The sequence below is a fragment of the Carcharodon carcharias genome, chromosome 18 (assembly GCF_017639515.1).
Source record: "Carcharodon carcharias isolate sCarCar2 chromosome 18, sCarCar2.pri, whole genome shotgun sequence".
In the NCBI taxonomy this organism is placed as follows: domain Eukaryota; kingdom Metazoa; phylum Chordata; class Chondrichthyes; order Lamniformes; family Lamnidae; genus Carcharodon; species Carcharodon carcharias.
The window spans coordinates 1,188,878-1,207,583 of record NC_054484.1 but is presented as its reverse complement, the minus strand read 5'-3'; the positions used below and the strand labels follow the sequence as shown (position 1 = coordinate 1,207,583).

General features: G+C 48.2%; 2 protein-coding genes across 3 annotated transcripts in view; one reads left to right on the top strand and one right to left on the bottom strand.

Moving 5' to 3' along the window:
* ndufv3 (NADH:ubiquinone oxidoreductase subunit V3) overlaps positions 1–4,743 on the bottom strand; it is a 32,840-nt gene extending 28,097 nt beyond the window's left edge. The window contains exons 1-2 of the mRNA XM_041210627.1: positions 4,628–4,743; positions 958–1,039 (exon numbers count right to left, since the gene is read on the bottom strand). Coding sequence (XP_041066561.1) covers positions 958–1,039; positions 4,628–4,672 — 127 coding nt within the window. The 5' untranslated portion in view covers positions 4,673–4,743. The remainder of the gene's footprint in view (positions 1–957; positions 1,040–4,627) is intronic.
* Positions 4,744–5,010: 267 nt separating this feature from the next.
* Positions 5,011–16,806, top strand: wdr4 (WD repeat domain 4). 2 transcript variants are annotated; one of them, XM_041211651.1, is made up of 11 exons: positions 5,011–5,121; positions 5,321–5,359; positions 5,938–6,081; positions 6,208–6,364; positions 6,875–6,987; positions 7,718–7,778; positions 9,672–9,761; positions 10,379–10,446; positions 13,433–13,607; positions 14,955–15,024; positions 16,458–16,804. In XM_041211651.1, the coding sequence occupies exons 1-11, from the start codon at positions 5,042–5,044 to the stop codon at positions 16,631–16,633; spliced, it is 1,173 nt and encodes a 390-aa protein (XP_041067585.1). In that variant the 5' UTR covers positions 5,011–5,041; the 3' UTR covers positions 16,634–16,804. The 2 variants fall into 2 exon arrangements, with proteins under 2 accessions (XP_041067585.1, XP_041067586.1); XM_041211652.1 differs by lacking the exon at positions 5,321–5,359 and having other exon boundaries at positions 5,028–5,121; positions 16,458–16,806.
* Positions 16,807–18,706: the final 1,900 nt, after the last annotated feature.

Sequence of the window (18,706 nt, the reverse complement as noted above, 5' to 3'; positions counted from 1 at the left end):
GCCTTTATCACAAGAGGATTTGAGTACCGGAGTAGTGACGTCTGGCTTCCATTGTATAGAACCTTGGTTAGACCACACCTGGAGTACTGAGTGCAGTTTTGGTCCCCTTACCTCAGAAAGGATATTATTGCCATAGAGGGAGCGCAATGAAGGCTCACCAGACTTGTTCTGGGGATAGTGGGACTGTCTTATGAAGAGAGATTGGGGAAACTGGGCCTGTATTCTCTACAGTTTTGAAGAATGAGAGATGATCTCATTGAAACCTACAAAATGCTTAAAACAATAGACAGGGTAGTTGCAGGTATAATGTTTCCCCTATTCAGGGAGTCTAGAACCAGGGGACACAATTTCAAAATAAGAGGGAAGACATTTAGGACTGAGATAAGGAGAAATTTCTTTATTCAGAGGGTTGTGAATCTTTGGAATTCTCTACCCCAGAGGAGTGTGAATGTTTAAAACCGAGACTGACAGGTTTTTAAATACCAATGATATAAAGGATATGGGGATAATGTGGGAAAAAGGCATTGAAATGGATGATCAGCCAGGATCATGCTGAAAGGTGGAGCAGGCTCGATGGGCTGAATGGCCTACTCCTGTTCCTATGTTCCCATTGACTCTAGTTTTGCTAGGGCTCCTTGATGTCACACTCGGTTAAATGCAACCCCGATGTCACGGGCAGTCACTCTCACCTCACCTCAGGAGCTCAGCTCCTTTGTCCATGTTTGGCTCAAGGCTGGAATGGGGTCAGGAGCTGAGTGACCCTGATGGAACCCAAACTGAGCGTCAGTGAGTGCAGTGTTGTCAGGTTTCCATGCTGTGTGTTTTGGTGGAGAAGTTTTTTTTTAGCTCTTTATTTATAATACAAATAGTTTACTTGCAGAACCTGGAGGTTAGATTGTCTCCGGTGCCCAGTGTGAGGAACAGACCCTGGCTATGAATAATATTCACATCCCTTACCCCTAACTTTCTTCTTCTTCTGTGGTCCGGTTGCCTTGGTGGTGAGAGTCATTGCTTGAAGCCCCGGCCGCTCCATTAGCACCTGTGATTCAAAAAGAATCAAGTGTTTCATTGATGTTAGAATCTAGAACATATTGCTGCAAAGAGACATTGACCTGGATTTCCAAGCTGGAGGCAGATAGGGGTAGTCGGGCAAATTCCTGGCCTGGCCCACCTGCATCAGAAGTGCCCACAAAGACACATCTTCATTGCTGGGGAGTGGTTGCAGGCTGCAGGCATAATGGTGCTGTCACTGGGCTAGTAATCCAGAGGCCCAGGCTAACGCTCTGGGGACGCAGGTTCAAATCCCACCACAGCAGCTGCTGGAATTTCAATTCAATTAATAAGTTTGGAATATAAAGCTAGTCTCAGTAATGGTGACCATGAAACTATCATCGATTGTTCTAAAAACCCACCTGGTTCACTCATGTCCTCAAGGGAAGGAAATCTGCCATTTCTTCATCCCTATATGTGACTCCAGATCCATATTAATGTGCTTGACTCTGAAATGGCCTAGCAAGCCGCTCAGTTCAAGGGCAATTAGGGATGGGCCTACATCCCATGAAAGAATATTTAAGCCGACGGGGGCAGAAGTTTGGAGACAGTCACAGGGGCTGCTGGGTATGGAGGCAGGCCTGCCTCAGTGCTGTGGGACTTTGTCCCAGCTAAAATACAAATACAAAGGCCCTTCAGACTCCAAGCACTCCACATACCTCATCCATGCCACCTCATGCCCCTCCACCTGTCCCCTCATATCCCCTATGCCAAGCTCTGTCTTTCCATCTATCCTGATGGCTCCCCATGCCAAGCTATGTCACTTCCATCCCTAATGGCCCACTGTACACTTTCTAGAACCAATGAATTCCATAGTGTAAAGTGGGATTTTTAAAAAAATCAGCTGGGGAAAAAAATCATTTATTGGGAAGTTTTTCCTCTTGAAAAAAAGTCTAAATTACAAGTTAATAACAGTGTAAATCATCCAGGCCCTTCGAAGTCTCAAAAATCACAAATCCTTGAAGCCACTTAACTTGAGCCAACAAACATTGTGAAATTGATAAAAGCAAAATACTGCGGATGCTGGAAATCTGAAACAAAAACAGAAATAGCTGGAAAAACTTAGCAGGTCTGACAGCATCTGTGGAGAGGAAGACAGAGTCGATGTTTCGAGTCTGTATGACTCTTCTTCAGAATTAAAGAAATCAGGTGAAATATAAGCCGGTTGAGGGGGGTGGGACAGGTAGAGCTGGATAGAGGACCAGTGATAGATGGAGGCAAAGAAGAGATTGCCAAAGATGTCATAGACAAAAAGACAAAGAGGTGTTGACGGTGGTGATATTATCAAAGGAATGTGCTAATGGTGACATTAAGGGTAGAAAGCAGGACAAGCTTGTGAGAGATGGCCCTAGTGGGGGTGGGGTGGGGGAAGGAATCGAAATGGGCTAAAAGGTGGAGATAAAACGATAGATCGAAATAAATTTAAAAATAGGTGGAAAAAGAAAATTATATATAAAAAATATAAATTATTGGACAAAGGGGGATGGGAAAGGGGGTGGGGATGGAGGAGAGAGTTCATGATCTAAAATTGTTGAGCTCAATATTCAGTCCGGAAGGCTGTAAAGTGCCTAGTCGGAAGATGAGGTGCTGTTCCTCCAGTTTGCGTTGAGCTTCACTGGAACATTGCAGCAGGCCAAGGACGGACATGTGGGCATGAGAGCAGGGTGGAGTGTTGAAATGGCAAGCAACAGGGAGGTCTGGGTCATGCTTGCGGACAGACCGAAGGTGTTCTGCAAAGCGGTCACCCAGTCTGCTTTTGGTCTCTCCAATGTAGAGGAAACCGCATTGGGAGCAGCGAATGCAGTAGACTAAATTGAGGGAAGTGCTGATTCACTTGAAAGGAGTGTTTGGGCCCTTGGACGGTGAGGAGGGGGGAAGTAAAGGGGCAGATGTTGCACCTTCTGCGGTTGCGTGGGAAGGTGCCATGGGAGGGGGTTGAGGTGTAAGGGGTGATGGAGGAGTGGACCAGGGTGTCCTGGAGGGAATGGTCCCTGCAGAATGCCACCGGGGGGTGGGGGGGGGGGGGCGGGGGGGGGGGGTTGAAGGGAAGATGTGTTTGGTAGTGGCATCATGCTGGAGTTGGCGGAAATAGCGGAGGATGATTCTTTGAATGCGGAGGCTGGTGGGGTGATAAGTGAGGACAAGGGGGACCCTATCATGGTTCTGGGAGGGAGAGGAAGGTGTGAGGGCAGATGCACAGGAGATGGGCCGGACACGGTTGAAGGCCCTGTCAACCACCATGAGTGGGAAGCCTTGGTTAAAGAAGGAGGAGGACATGTCAGAGGAACTGTTTTGGAAAGTGGCATCATCAGAACAGATGCGACAGAGGCGAAGGAACTGAGAGAATGGGATGGAGTCCTTACAGGAAGCGGGGTGTGAGGAGCTGTAGTTGAGGTAGCTGTGGGAGTCGGTAGGCTTGTAATGGATATTGGTGGACAGTCTATCACCAGGAATTGAGACAGAGAGGTCAAGGAAGGGAAGTGTCAGAGATGGACCATGTGAAAATGATGGAAGGGTGGAAATTGGAAGCAAAATTAATAAATTTTTCCAGGGAAATTGACCTCAGAGAGCCTGACCTGTCAATCAAACAATGTTTCCTCTGGGGAGCAGGCGTTCTCTTATTGTAATAGATGTCTGGGTTCTCAGCCAGGCATACATAATGAGGCTTGGCTGAGAGCCCAGATTGCTTTTAGAAATAGAGTCATAAGAGTTATACTGCACTGAAACCGGCCATTTGGCCTATCATGTGTGCACCCATCTATTATAATCCCATTTTCCAGCACTTGTCCTGTAGGCCTGTATGCTGTGGCATTTCCAGTGCTCATTAAATATTTCTTAAAAGTTGTGAGGCAACCCACCTCCACCACCCTCCCAGGCAGTGCATTCCAGACTGTCACCACCCTCTGGGTAAAAACCATTTTCCTCACATCCCCCCTAAATCTCCTGCCCCTCACCTTGAACTTATGTCCCCTTGTGACTGATCCTTCAACTAAGGGGAACAGCTGCTCCCTATCCACCCTGTCCATGCCCCTCATAATCTTGTACACCTCGATCAGGTCACCCCTCAGTCTTCTCTGCTCCAACAAAAACAACCCAAATCTATCCAACCTCTCTTCATAACTTAAATGTTTCATCCCAGGCAACATCCTGGTGAATCTCCTCTGCACCCCCTCCAATGCAATTACATCCTTCCTATAATGTGGTGACCAGAACTGCACACAGTACTCCAGCTGTGGCCTCACCAAGGTTCTATACAACTCCAACATGACCCCGCCGCCCCGTGAACACAGGACATTCTCTCGGCCCCCAGCCCAGACCAGCCCCCCAGTGACTCTCCCACAGGCTGAACAAGAAACAAACAGTCCAAATTAGGGCCAAGCGCAGAAAGGGCGGGACAGCCGCTCACTGCACAGCAAGATCCCACACACAGCAAGGTGACGATGACCTGCGTCATCAGTTGGTTTAATGTCGATTCCGCTCCGGGTGCAGTCATATTAATTCACTGGGACCGTGTCCAGCACGGAGCGGACGGGCCGAATGTCCTTCCCGGGGCCCCCACCCCCGGCCGGCCCTGTACCTGCCGCAGGCCGCGGACTCCGAGCCCGAGCGCCAGCATCGCCATCTTCCCGTCTCCGGGCGGAACAGACACCGGGAGGACCGGAAACCCGGGACACCGAGGCAGGGGGGACAGGAAACCCGGGACACCGAGGCAGGGGGGACAGGAAACCCGGGACACCGAGGCAGGGGGGACAGGAAACCCGGGACACCGAGGCAGGGGGGACAGGAAACCCGGGACACCGAGGCAGGGGGGACAGGAAACCCGGGACACCGAGGCAGGGGGGACCGGAAACCTGGGACACCGAGGCGTGGGAGGGGGACCGGAAACGCGGGACACCGTGGGGACTGGAAACCCCGGACACCGGGAGAGGGGGAACCTAATACCCGGTACACCGGGGTCAGACGGCATTACCCCGGAAGTGAAGTGGGGAAGATGGCGTTGGGGTGCTGTGGCTCTCTCGTGTTTCTCGCCGGCGGCTCCCGGATCTTGGGCCTCAACTTGGGGGAGAGCGGGTGAGAGAGAGCGGCCGGACCGCCCCTGTGCGCCCCCCCCTCCACTCCCCTCCCGTGTCCCCATGTCCCCCCTCCCCCCCCCCCCCCGTGTCCCCCCTCCCCGGTGACCCCCCTCCCCCCCTTCCTCTCTTCCCCCCCCCCCCTTCACTTTCTCTGTTGAAGGTTTTATTAATGAATGTTTGTTGTGTTTTTTCCACAGGGAGCCTTTTGTTTATGATTGCTCCACTCAAACTGAAAGGTAAAGGTAAAGTCGAGTGCAGAGACTGCCCTGTGCACAGGAGGAAGCCAAACATCCCAGAACTTCCTCCCCAGTCATGGGTTATTACAGATTCTCCATTGCTCAGTGGTTGTGTTCTGGCCTCTGGTTCTCCTTTTGTTCTTCAGCAGTTGCAGTTTCTGCATCTACAGGAGCAGTGCCTGAAAGTGTTTGTGATTGAACAGCGAGTTTGAAATGAGTGCAGTCCCTCACTGAGACACTGTCTGGGAAGAGACGTCAGCTGGAATAGTTTTCGTTAGCTCTGGGAAGCCAGTGCCCAGAGTAGACAGTGGCAGTGCTGGGACAGCAGCTCCACATGCAGTTTAATTGTCTGCTTTTGAAGAGATTCTCACTGTTGTAATGTAGGAAACACAGGAGTCAGTTTGCACACAGCAAGATCCCGCAAACAGCAATGTGATAACGACCAGATAATGCAGCTGTGGGCTGGGTGGTAAGGTTGGGGGGGATGGGACTGCGTGAGGGTGTCAGTTGCTCTGTTGATTATTTCTGTTATTCCCTGTCTGTTGCACAGTAGACTGAGGAGAGTCTTTGTGTTTCAGGCAGGATGGGTCATCTGGTGACAAGGAAAGCAATGGGGTTGTGGCCTTTGCCTTCTCCCCTTCTGGGACCTACGTTGCTGTGACTGTGGACAACAAGCAGCTGCTGCTGTTTCGTACCAGACCCTGGGAGTGTGTCAGCGTCCGGTAAGTCACCACTCACCTCAATAGAGGGACATCCTCCTCTATCTCTCACTCTCTCTTTTGTATACACACTCACGCTCTTGTGCTCACAGTTTTTCTTCCTCGTTCTCTCCCGTTCTGTCACTACAGCTCTGCGCTTCGTCGATCCACCTCACTGGCTATCACAGGAACAGAGGACCAGATCCTGCTGGCTGATAAATCTGGGGATGTCTACAGCTTCTCCATCAGCGAGCCACACAGCCCAGGGCAACTCCAACTTGGGCACCTCTCCATGCTGCTGGCTGTGGTAAGATGGGGGATTGTGTTTGGAGGTGGGGATGTAAGGAGGGGGGGAAGGACATAAGGAGTATGGGTGATTCAGTATGTATAGGGCCTGTAATAGACACACTAGCCCTACAGTATTGTCATGCCAGGATTTTAAATCCTACAAAATGTTATAAAGAAACATCCAAAGCCTCCAGATCAATCTCTGACTGCTGATCTCTACCCCTCCACCTTTTGAGCCCAGGCCCTGTACATCCACTAAGATAAAAACAAAATACTGTAGATGCTGGAAATCTGAAGCAAAAACAAAAATAGCTGGAAAAATTCAGGTCTGACAGTATCTGCGGAGAGGAACACCAATGCTGGAGGTTGCTGGAAGGAGTGTACATGGGAGATTTCACTCAGTGAACTTTTGAACTGAAAAGCCAGCTGAAAGAGAGCAGTGTACACAGACTGCATGAGGGTGGAGGGGAGGGAAATGGGTGCTGTACCCACGAGCTGCTGTGAGTAACTGTTCTGCTTCCCTCAACAGGCAGTTAGTCCAGACAGTCGACATGTTATTACAGCCGATCGGGATGAGAAGATTCGAGTCAGTTTACTGGAGCAGCCGTACGTCATTGAGGCATTCTGCCTGGGACATCGCGAGTATGTTCACAGTCAGCCTTTAAACGTGTGATGAAATCAGCACAGAGGGTCTGATGCTGCTGGGCTGGGATCTATGAGCAGGTTCCTCAGGGTTTCCCAGGGCTGGAATCTCTGAGCAGGTTCCTCAGGGTTTCCCAGGGCTGGAATCTCTGAGCAGGTTCCTCAGGGTTTCCCAGGGCTGGAATCTCTGAGCAGATTCCTCAGGGTTTCCCAGGGCTGGGATCTCTGAAAAGGCTCTTCCGCCAACAGATTTCCCTGAGCCCAAGTGCATCATCCCTGTCGATCCAGTAGCTGTTATAACCTCACTGTGTCTCCACATCAACTTTCCACTTGGAGCCATGTGGGGGGTCAGCGCTTCGAGGCGGGGGTTGGGGGTCTGTGTGGGGAGGCGGGAGAGGGGGGGTCCGGGGTGGGGGGGGGGGCATCCGGGTGGGGAGGCGGGGGCGGGGTCCTACTCCATGTGATGTGCTGAACACCTTATCAGAATGGAGAGGATTGGTGTAATTGTTGTGGGCCATGGATCTGGATGGACAGTGTGAGGAGATGTTGGAATGGTGACACGTAAGATAAAGTATGCAAAATAAAGAATGGAAGGGTTTTATTCAAACTGTCACCCAAGGCTCCAGTTTTGAATGTAGCTGGCAGTCAGGTCCTACTGGAGTTTGGGACCCTGAAAACAGGTTCTAGTACCCAGATCAAAGAATGAAGCAAAATGTTTCTCTCTCCACAGGTTTGTTAGTGAGCTTTCCATTCCTCCAAATCATCCACAACTGCTGGTATCTGGCTCTGGGGTAGGTAATGTAGTAATATCACTTCCCTCTGGAACATGTAATATCGTCTCTTTGGACTGAACGGGAGTGTTGGCCAGGATTGTGTGCTCAAGTCTCTGGAGTGGGACCTGAACCCAGAACCTTGTGACTCAGACAAGGGTGCCTTAACTCACTGGGGCAAGGATAACACCTCAAATTTTATTGTAAATGTAGTTGTATGGATGGAGAGGTGAGGGAATATTTAAGCTTGCAATGCAGTATCCCTGAGATCTATTCTGAAATTGGTTTGGTTCCCCATTCCTTTAAATACTGAAGAATTGGACACCAGGAAAATTATATTGAAGGTAACTGATTGCAAGTTAGGGGGGGTGGGGCTGGCGCTTAGCATTTGGAATAAAGAAAAGTGAACACAAGTGCATTTATAAAAGATGACAGCGTAAGAATGAAGCAAAGTGTGAGCTTGGTACAGGTGGATAAGATCGTAGAGGGGGTGGGGATCTTGGTTTATACACTGCGACAGTGAATACAAAAGGAAGCGAGATGAAATTGTACAGACCATTGCTTAGAGTGCAGCTGGAATAGTGTGTGCTGTTCAAGACACCCCATTGTCAGGAAGATATTGGAGCCATAGGACTGGGATAGTGAAGGTTCACTGGAATGGACCAAACATAAGGTTACAATAATGGAGAAAGGCCTGAAAAATTAGAGGTTTATTTTCATTTGACCAGGAGAAATCGAAGAGGTTTTCAAAATTAGACAAATTCCATCTTGAGAAGTTCAATAGTGAGAGGTTGTTTCAGTAACTAGGGACACATTGAGGACTGTCACTAGCTAGTTTAATCTTCCTGTCGAAGGGTCATGAGGACTCGAAACGTCAACTCTTTTCTTCTCCGCCGATGCTGCCAGACCTGCTGAGTTTTTCCAGGTAATTCTGTTTTTGTTTTGGATTTCCAGCATCCGCAGTTTTTTTGTTTTTACACATTGAGGATTGTCACTAGCTAGTTAATCAGTAACTAGGTACACATTGAGGATTGTCACTAGCTAGTTAATCAGTAACTAGGGACACATTGAAGATTATTAAAGTGGTGGGATTTTTAAAAATCATAATACAATCAGACGAAGTCAACATGATTTTGTGAAAGGGAAATTGTTTGACAAATTTATCAGATTTGTTTTATTTTATTATATTTATTTTATTATAAACTAAATTTACAAAGGTGCAGAAAAGATTCACAAGAGTGGTTCCAGGGGTAAGGAACGTCAGCTGCCTAAAATGGAAAAACTGGGGAGTTTCTACTAAGAAGAGAAGGTTGAGAGGAGATCTGATAGACATATCCAAAATCAAGAAGGGTCTGGTCAGAGTAGGTAGGGAGAAACTGTTCCCATTGGTGCAATGATCAAGAGCCAAAGGATGCCAATTTAAGGTGTTTGGTAAAAGAAGCAATGGTGACATGAGGGAAAATATGTCTTAGTGCAGTGAGTGGTTAGAATCTGTGAGTGTGGTGGAGGCATATTCAATCATTGCTTTCAAAAAGAAATTGGATCATTACCTGAAGAAGAAAAGATTACAAGGCTACTGGAATCGGGTGAGGTGGTGGCACTAGGTAACTTGTTCTTGCAGGTAGCCAGAACAGCCTCGATGGGCCAAATGGCTTCCTGTTCTGGAACCATTCTATGATTATTGCTGGAAGAATGTAGGTGGGAGTTTGATGAAATGTTTTCACATGGTGGGGAGGATATTGGAATAGGGCCTGTACTCTGAGGGTCACTGAAGCAGAGACGCTAACACCATTTAAAGGGGGGAGTGGTGTGTGAGAGAACACTAGACAGCCCCTGTTAGCACTTTGACCTGTTCTGTATATCCTGAGATTTTGTAACCTTTGGATGTTATATTAAACTCCTTCTGACCTGCAGGACGGGACTGTCAGGTTGTGGGAATATGAAAATGGAACGCAGCTGCACTGCCTTGAACTGAGTGAGCTACAGCCTTCTGGGTGTCAGAAGGTAAGTACTGTCTGCAGGCTGCACCTCCCCCTGTCCATTTGTCCATGGCTTGAGGGGTCTGGCCCTGTGCCAGCTCTGCCTCACTACCCCCTCTCTCAGCTCCCCCACTGTTGCTAAATTATCAGACTGCTTATCCCACATCCGGTACTGAAAGAGCAGAAATTCCCTCCAGTTAGATATTGGGAAGACTGAAGCCATTGTTTTCAATCCCACCTCCACACTCCATCCCCAAGCTCCAGCCTCCATCCCTCTCCTTGCTAACGGTCTCACATTATAGCAGCCTGTTCAAAACCTTGGGTTCACACTCAGCTGCTGTTATGACACAGCAGTTGGTAAAGGCTGAGTTGTTTGAATCCCAGAGGGAAACATGAACATCTGTCATAACTGATATTTTCAATTGGTATGTGTGAGATGCAGCTCTGAGTTCAATAATAAAACCACCAAGCTTCAAGAGGTTTTATATAAAACTAAATCAAACATTTATTAATTGAACAGCAAATTAAACACTTTCACATGCCTACAAATTACTTAGGTAAGTTGTCTGACCTTGTTCTAACTTGCCACTGATGTTGCTGGATGTTGTAACCCCAGCACTAACCTACTTCTCTCTGTTGCAGGCCCGACGTGCTGTCGTGCGGCTAGCCCATTGCAGAGGGGCAAATTTCTTTGCTGTTTTGTGTGATACGTAAGTATGACTACAGAATGACTCCCCTGAATCCTCTGTCGATTCTAGGATTCACCTCTTTGAATGGGGCTGATGTTCCCAGTGCTGGGAACTGCTCCAGTTGGTCATTGTGCTGAGATTGGTTGAATTTGAGCAGTTCTTCCAAGGCTGGATCTGACACTAAGATAAAAGCAAAATACTGCAGATGCTGGAAATCTGAAACAAAAAGAGAAAATGCTGGAAAAACTCAGCAGGTCTGACAGCATCTGTGGAGAGAAAAAAAACAGTTAACGTTTCTAGTCCTTATGACTCTTCAGAGCTAAAGAGAAGTAAAAATGTGATGAAATTTATACTGTTTAAGGAGGGTGGAGCAAGTGAAGCTGGATAGAAGGCCAGGGATAGGTGGAGGCAAAGGAGAGATTGCCAGAGACGTTGTGAACAAAAGGACAAAGGGTTGTTAATGGTGGTGGTAAAGGGGGTGTTAATGGTGGTGGTAAAGGGGGTGTTAATGGTGGTGGTAAAGGGGGTGTTAATGGTGGTGGTAAAGGGGGTGTTAATGGTGGTGGTAAAGGGGGTGTTAATGGTGGTGGTAAAGGGGGTGTTAATGGTGGTGGTAAAGTGGGTGTTAATGGTGGTGGTAAAGGGGTTGTTAATGGTGGTGGTAAAGGGGTTGTTAATGGTGGTGATAAAGGGGTTGTTAATGGTGGTGGTAAAGGGGGTGCTAATGGTGGTGGTAAAGGGGGTGCTAATGGTGGTGGTAAAGGGGGTGTTAATGGTGGTGGTAAAGGGGGTGTTAATGGTGGTGGTAAAGGGGGTGTTAATGGTGGTGGTAAAGGGGGTGTTAATGGTGTTACTAAAGGGGGTGTTAATGGTGGTGGTAAAGGGGGTGCTAATGGTGGTGGTAAAGGGGGTGTTAATGGTGGTGGTAAAGGGGGTGTTAATGGTGGTAAAGGGGGTGTTAATGGTGGTGGTAAAGGGGGTGTTAATGGTGTTACTAAAGGGGGTGTTAATGGTGTTACTAAAGGGGGTGTTAATGGTGTTACTAAAGGGGTGTTAATGGTGTTACTAAAGGGGGTGTTAATGGTGGTGGTAAAGGGGGTGTTAATGGTAGTGGTAAAGGGGGTGTTAATGGTGGTGGTAAAGGGGGTGTTAATGGTGGTGGTAAAGGGGGTGTTAATGGTGGTGGTAAAGGGGGTGTTAATGGTGGTGGTTAAGGGGGTGTTAATGGTGGTGGTAAAGGGGGTGTTAATGGTGGTGGTAAAGGGGGTGTCAATGGTGGTGGTTAAGGGGGTGTCAATGGTGGTGGTAAAGGGGGTGTTAATGGTGGTGGTTAAGGGGGTGTTAATGGTGTTACTAAAGGGGGTGTTAATGGTGTTACTAAAGGGGGTGTTAATGGTGATGGTAAAGGCTAAAGGAGGTGCTGATGGTGGCATTAAGATCAGAAAGGAGAATGTGGTAATAGCAGGACCAGGGTAAGCACTCTGGAAAGAACAACATGAACAAGTGACCGATGGCCCTAGTGCGGGTGGGGTGGGGGGAGGGGACAGTGGTGGGAAAAATGATTGAAAATAGGATAAAAGGTGGGGATAAAACAATGAATAAAAATGAAAATAAGAATAATAAAAATAAAAATGTGGATAAAGATTAGAAAATGAAAAAATAAAAATTAAGAAATGAGAATGAATATTAGAAAAAGGGGATAAAGAAGGGGTGGGATGGAGGAGAGAGTTCATGATCTAAAATTGTTTAACTCAATATTCAGTCCGGAAGGCTGTAAAGTGCCTAGTTGGAAGATGAGGTGCTGTTCCTCCAATTTGCCTTGAGCTTCACTGGAACATTGCAGCAGACCAAGGATGGGCATGAGAGCAGGGTGGGGCGTTGAAATGGCAAGTGACAGGGAGGTCTGGGTCATGCTTGCGGACAGACCGCAGGTGTTCTGCAAAGCGGTCACCCAGTCTGCGTTTGGTCTCTCCAATGTAGAGGAAACCGCATTGGGAGCAGTGATATCTCACGGTGTTTAAGTTGACTCCATATGGCACAGAACTTGCCATCTCACTCAGGACACAGGACAACTGCTGTGGGGAGTGGAAATCTTAGTATAATATAATGCCATCAGAGTCAAATTTACTCTATAACCCTGTGCTGTACCTGTCCTGGGAGTGTTTGATGGGGACAGTGTAGAGGGAGCTTTACTCTGTATCTAACCCTGTGCTGTACCTGTCCTGGGAGTGTTTGATGGGGACAGTGTAGAGGGAGCTTTACTCTGTATCTAACCCCGTGCTGTACCTGTCCTGGGAGTGTTTGATGGGGACAGTGTAGAGGGAACTTTACTCTGTATCTAACCCTGTGCTGTACCTGTCCTGGGAGTGTTTGATGGGGACAGTGTAGAGGGAACTTTACTCTGTATCTAACCCCGCGCTGTACCTGTCCCGGGAGTGTTTGATGGGGACAGTGTAGAGGGAGCTTTACTCTGTATCTAACCCTGTGCTGTACCTGTCCTGGGAGTGTTTGATGGGGACAGTGTAGAGGGAGCTTTACTCTGTATCTAACCCCGTGCTGTACCTGTCCTGGGAGTGTTTGATGGGGACAGTGTAGAGGGAACTTTACTCTGTATCTAACCCCGCGCTGTACCTGTCCCGGGAGTGTTTGATGGGGACAGTGTAGAGGGAGCTTTACTCTGTATCTAACCCCGCGCTGTACCTGTCCTGGGAGTGTTTGATGGGGACAGTGTAGAGGGAGCTTTACTCTGTATCTAACCCTGTGATGTACCTGTCCTGGGAGTGTTTGATGGGGACAGTGTAGAGGGAGTTTTACTCTGTATCTAACCCTGTGCTGTACCTGCCCTGGGAGTGTTTGATGGGGACAGTGTTGAGGGAGGTTTACTCTGTATCTAACCCCGTGCTGTACCTGCCCTGGGAGTGTTTGATGGGGACAGTGTAGAGGGAGGTTTACTCTGTGCTGTGTGATATTACCCTATGTTTCCTGTACTGAAGCCCCGGTTGCTCAGTTTCTCCTCAGTGTATGTCCTGGAGCTGGATGTGGAATCTTTGAGACTGGTTCACCGGCAGACAATCACAGTGAAACAGCGCGCCTGCGATATGTCGTTCGATGACTCTGGGGGGCTCTGGATCCTGGATGGTGAGGTGGCTGTTCTGTACCAACTGCAGGAGGGGTTGTGGCAGGTGAGTGGTTGAGGGGGATGGGGCTGCTGCTCATTCATATTCGACAGTGGAGGGTTGGGGGGGGGCAGGATCGTAGGTCAGTGACCTCTTGAAGCTTACTAAATTCTGACAGGGTAGATGTGGGTAGGAGGTTTTCCCTGGCTGATGAGCCTAGAACCAGGGGACACAGTCTCGGGAATTTCTTCACTCAAAGGGAGGTGAATCTTTGGGATTCTCTATCCCGGAGGACTGTGGAAGCTCAATCCTTGAGCAGGTTCAAGATAGAAATCGATAGATGGCTAGATACCAATGACATCAAGGGATATGGGGATACTGGAGAAAAATGGCCTAAGAGGTGAAGATGGTACACTCTCCAATCCTGCAACAACCCCCAGAGATTCAGGCTTCCTTTTTACCGGTTTTATTCAAGCATATGCAAGGGAGCCGCAAACATACCTAAGAATGAAGACCCAGCTCCCAGATTGATTACATTTCATTACTTTTGTACTTTTTCTTATCATAACACATTTGATTACATCCAGTCGGAACCGACACACCGGTCCCATGCTAACTCTATCCTATTGAGTACATAAACAGGTGATTTTGCTAATCAATTATTCTAAAGAGTGTACGCATAATTTTGATTGCGTACATGTTTTAATTATATTATCCAAAGACCTTGGTTCTCACAACTCAAGACTGTGTGTGTTTCATCAAAGTCCCCTCTTTGTCCTTTGTTTGTCTTCCCATATCTAAGCTAAAACCATCTGCCCCTTCCCTATGTGAGAGGGGAGTACACCTTAATCTAATTTATATTATACTTTTTGTCTCCAGTCTGACTCTCAAGGCTGTGCAATGTTCATCTGGTAATCTTCAACTTTTAATATATTTAGCAGCCAGGAGATTAAGGGTTTTTCAATAAATTCTTACTGTATTCTCTTTTAGCATTTTGAATTTCCCCCTAACAGAGGTAAATGGTCAACCATGATCTGTTTGAATGACAGAGTGGCTTGATGGGATGAATGGCCCACTCCTCCTATTTCTTATGTTCCTGTGTGACAGGATGGAGTCTGTGAGCAGTGATGGGGCAGTGTGAGAGGAGAAGTGAAATTGGGAAGGTAGAGATTCTCCCCATTTATGGAATAAATTAGCTGCTCAGATTGTGACCTCAGGCAAAGAATATCAAAATGTTCCAGAGTTTACAGAACTGAAGGCGCTCATACCTCAGTAAATTCACACTCTACTGGGACAGGCCCTGAGGCTCAAGAATTCGGGGAACCCTTAACTCAACCGTTGCTGTGACAGCCAATCTCACATCAACATTTTGTAAACCGTGTGAATACTAAAATCCGCTCATCTCTTCAACAGGAAATTCCAGATCATCCAGATCAGATGAGGATCAAAGAGGTCATTCGTGCCAACTGGCCAGTATTCCAGGGTAGGTAAATCTACCCCAGGGCGGGTTGGTGCCAGCGGGACCCGTACCCCAGGGGGGGTTGGTGCCAGGGGGACCCGTACCCCGGGGGGGGTTGGTGCCAGGGGGACCCGTACCCCAGGGGGGGTTGGCGCCAGCGGGACCCGTACCCCAGGGAGGGTTGGTGCCAGTGGGACCTGTACCCCAGGGAGGGTGGCTGTGAGTGGGACCCGTATCCCAGGACCAAAAACGGCTCTTATCAAAATCACAAATGACAACTTGTGTGACTGTGACAAAGGTAAACTTTCCCTTCCCCATCCCCAAATCTTTCTCGACCTGTTTGCAGCCTTTGACACAGTTTGACCACACCATCCTCCCCACTGTTGTCCAGCTGGGTGGGACTGCTCTCACCTGTTCCATTCTTATCTATCTAATCGTGGCCAGAGATTCTGCTGCAATGGCTTCTCTTCCTGCTCCCACCCCATTACCTCTGGTATCCCTTAACATAGGAACAGGAGGGGGTCATTCAGCCTGTCGAGCCTGCTCTGCCATTCAGTTGGATCCATAGCTGATCATCTACCTCAATAATACTTGCCCACGCCATCCCCGTACCCCTTGAGGATCTCCCCTTAGCCACTCCTATTTCTCATCTACTTAGTGCTCCTCAATGACATCACCTGAAGACAGCATTAGCTTTCACATGTACACCGAGGACACCCAGCTCGACCTCACCACCACCTCTCTCAACTCCTCCACTCTTCCTAAAGGATCAGACTGCTTATCCGACATCCAGTACTGGATGAGCCAGAATTTCCTTTCCCACCACTGGCTCCACCCCTCGTCCTGGTAACAGTTTGAGACTGTCTGCAATCTTGTAACTTCCTATTTGTGCTGTCACTAAAACCACCTCCTGTCCTCTCATCGGCTGCTAAAACCCTCATTCCTGCCTTTGTTACCTCTGGGCTTGACCATTCCAACATGTTCCTGGCTGATCTCCCTCCGTAAACTTGACATCATCCAAATCTCAGAAACCCGTGTCCTAACTCACCTCTCACCTCTGTGCTCACTGACCCACATTGGCTCCTGATTAAACAAGGCCTCAATTTTAAAATTCTCATGCTTGTTTTCAAATCCCCCATGGCCCCCCCCCCCCACCTTCCAAAGCATCCTACCTCTAATCTCCAGCCCCACAATTCCCCAATATCTCTGCACTTGTTGAATTCCAGCCTCTTGAGCATCCCCGATTTTAATCGTGCCATCATTGGTGACAGTGCCTTCAGCTGCCTGGCCCCATAAATACAAGTTGTAATTCTATATATAGACTACTCTGAGCCACTCGATTAGATTCCCAGTCTGTAGCTCACTCCTGGGTATCTGTTGCTCTAGATATAAACCCCATAATCCCCCTCGATCAGACTACCACCTTTAACTGTCATTCTTTATTGTCCCCCTGGCAGGCTCAGCCACTGAAATTAGCTGCAGTAATTTGTACAAAATGAGCATCGATAACATGGCCGAGTATCAGCTGAAGAAACAACAGAGAATTCACCAGAGACGGAGCAAAAAGAAATTGGAGACACTGGAATTGAGAGCAGACAGCAAAAGGCTGAGAAAGGGAGAAGCTGCTGTGTGAGGCTGTGGTGATGCAGTGCACTCGACTCAACTGTGGCTGTGGGCTTCTTTCTGGTGACTGCAGGCCTTTCCTGAAATGTCGTGTGAACCCACAGAACTGGCTGGCTGGGGAGCTGCATGTGTGGAAGGTGGCCATGAGGGGGCTGCAGCTCGTTGTGGGGGGGTGGGGGGTAAATCGGAGCTGGCTGTTAATGGATGGTGGGCATGAGGGGGCTGCAGCTCGTTGTGGGGGGTAAATCGGAGCTGGCTGTTAATGGATGGTGGGCATGAGGGGGCTGCAGCTCGTTGTGGGGGGTAAATCGGAGCTGGCTGTTAATGGATGGTGGGCATGAGGGGGCTGCAGCTCGTTGTGGGGGGGGTGGGGGGTAAATCGGAGCTGGCTGTTAATGGATGGTGGGCATGAGGGGGCTGCAGCTCGTTGTGGGGGGGTGGGGGGTAAATCCGAGCTGGCTGTTAATGGATGGTGGGCATGAGGGGGCTGCAGCTCGTTGTGGGGGGGTGGGGGGTAAATCCGAGCTGGAGAAGTGGAAGGATGAACAATGTTGAAGATTGATTGATAGAATGAACAGGTGTTGATCAGACCACTTCCCATTCTGCACCGTCTTGCCCAGTGAGAGGGTTTATCTCACAATTCAGAAATAGGAGGGGGCCATTTAGACCCTGAATCCTGCTCCACCAGTCAGAGCGATCATAGCTGACCTGGGTCTGAAGCATATAACCTACCCACATTGCTTCATTATCCATTAATTCCCTTGGCTGGCAAAAATCTATTGATCTGAGATGTGAAGTTATTAAGATGATCACTCGCTCAGCTAAATGAGGGCAGCTCCAGGCCAGTGGGCTGGGTTTAGCCGTGTATTGTGCTGCTTTTGATTTTGTTCAATCTTTTGCTGCCTGAGGGGGTGGGGGCGGGTGCAGCGGGGGTGGTGGGGGGGTGGTGACAGGAATCTGCTGCCTGGTTGGGTGTGGGAGAGGGTGGGGCAGGAATTTGCTGATGATTGGAATCTGTTTAAATACATCACTTGCAGTCAATCTCACACATTCCAATAAAGCAACAACGCTCGGTCAGCCTGATACAGAACAGTTAACACCGTCTAAAATAAATAGGAATGTGGTGTCTCAGCATTCTCATGCTGAAAGATTTCTTATAACATGAGCACCAACTATTGAGAGTGAAAGCTTCAGCTTCACTTGCAAATGAACCAATTTGCTAAAGTAAACTTCACAATTGGAAAAAATGGAACTTTGGAAATGGTTGTAATAAAACAGGAATTGAAAGTAATTGGGGAAAAACTAGAATTATTTTTGTTAATTGGGGTAAATTTGACATTTGGTCTTTCAATCATTGATGGGATGTGGGTGTAACAGGCAAGGCTGCTGCTTATTCCCCATACTGAGGTGTGTGAGAGCAGCCATGTTATATAAACAACAAAAAAACTGCGGATGCTGGAAATCCAAAACAAAAACAGAATTACCTGGAAAAACTCAGCAGGTCTGGCAGCATCGGCGGAGAAGAAAAGAGTTGACGTTTCGAGTCCTCATGACCCTTCGACAGAACTTGAGTTCGAGTCCGGGAAAGAGCTGAAATATAAGCTGGTTTAAGGTGTGTGTGTGGGGGGGCGGAGAGATAGAGAGGTGGAGGGGGTTGGTGTGGTTGTAGGGACAAACAAGCAGTGATAGAAGCATCATCAAAAGATGTCAACGACTAGTACAATAGAACACATAGGTGTTAAAGTTAAAGTTGGTGATATTATCTAAACAAAGTGCTAATTAAGAATGGATGGTAGGGCACTCAAGGTATAGCTCTAGTGAGTTTTTTTTTTAATAATGGAAATAGGTGGGAAAAGGAAAATCTTTATAATTTATTGGAAAAAAAAAAGAAGGGGGAAACAGAAAGGGGGTGGGGATGGGGGAGGGAGCTCACGACCTAAAGTTGTTGAATTCAATATTCAGTCCGGAAGGCTGTAAAGTCCCTAGTCGGAAGATGAGGTGTTGTTCCTCCAGTTTGCGTTGGGCTTCACTGGAACAATGCAGCAAGCCAAGGACAGACGTGGGCAAGAGAGCAGGGTGGAGT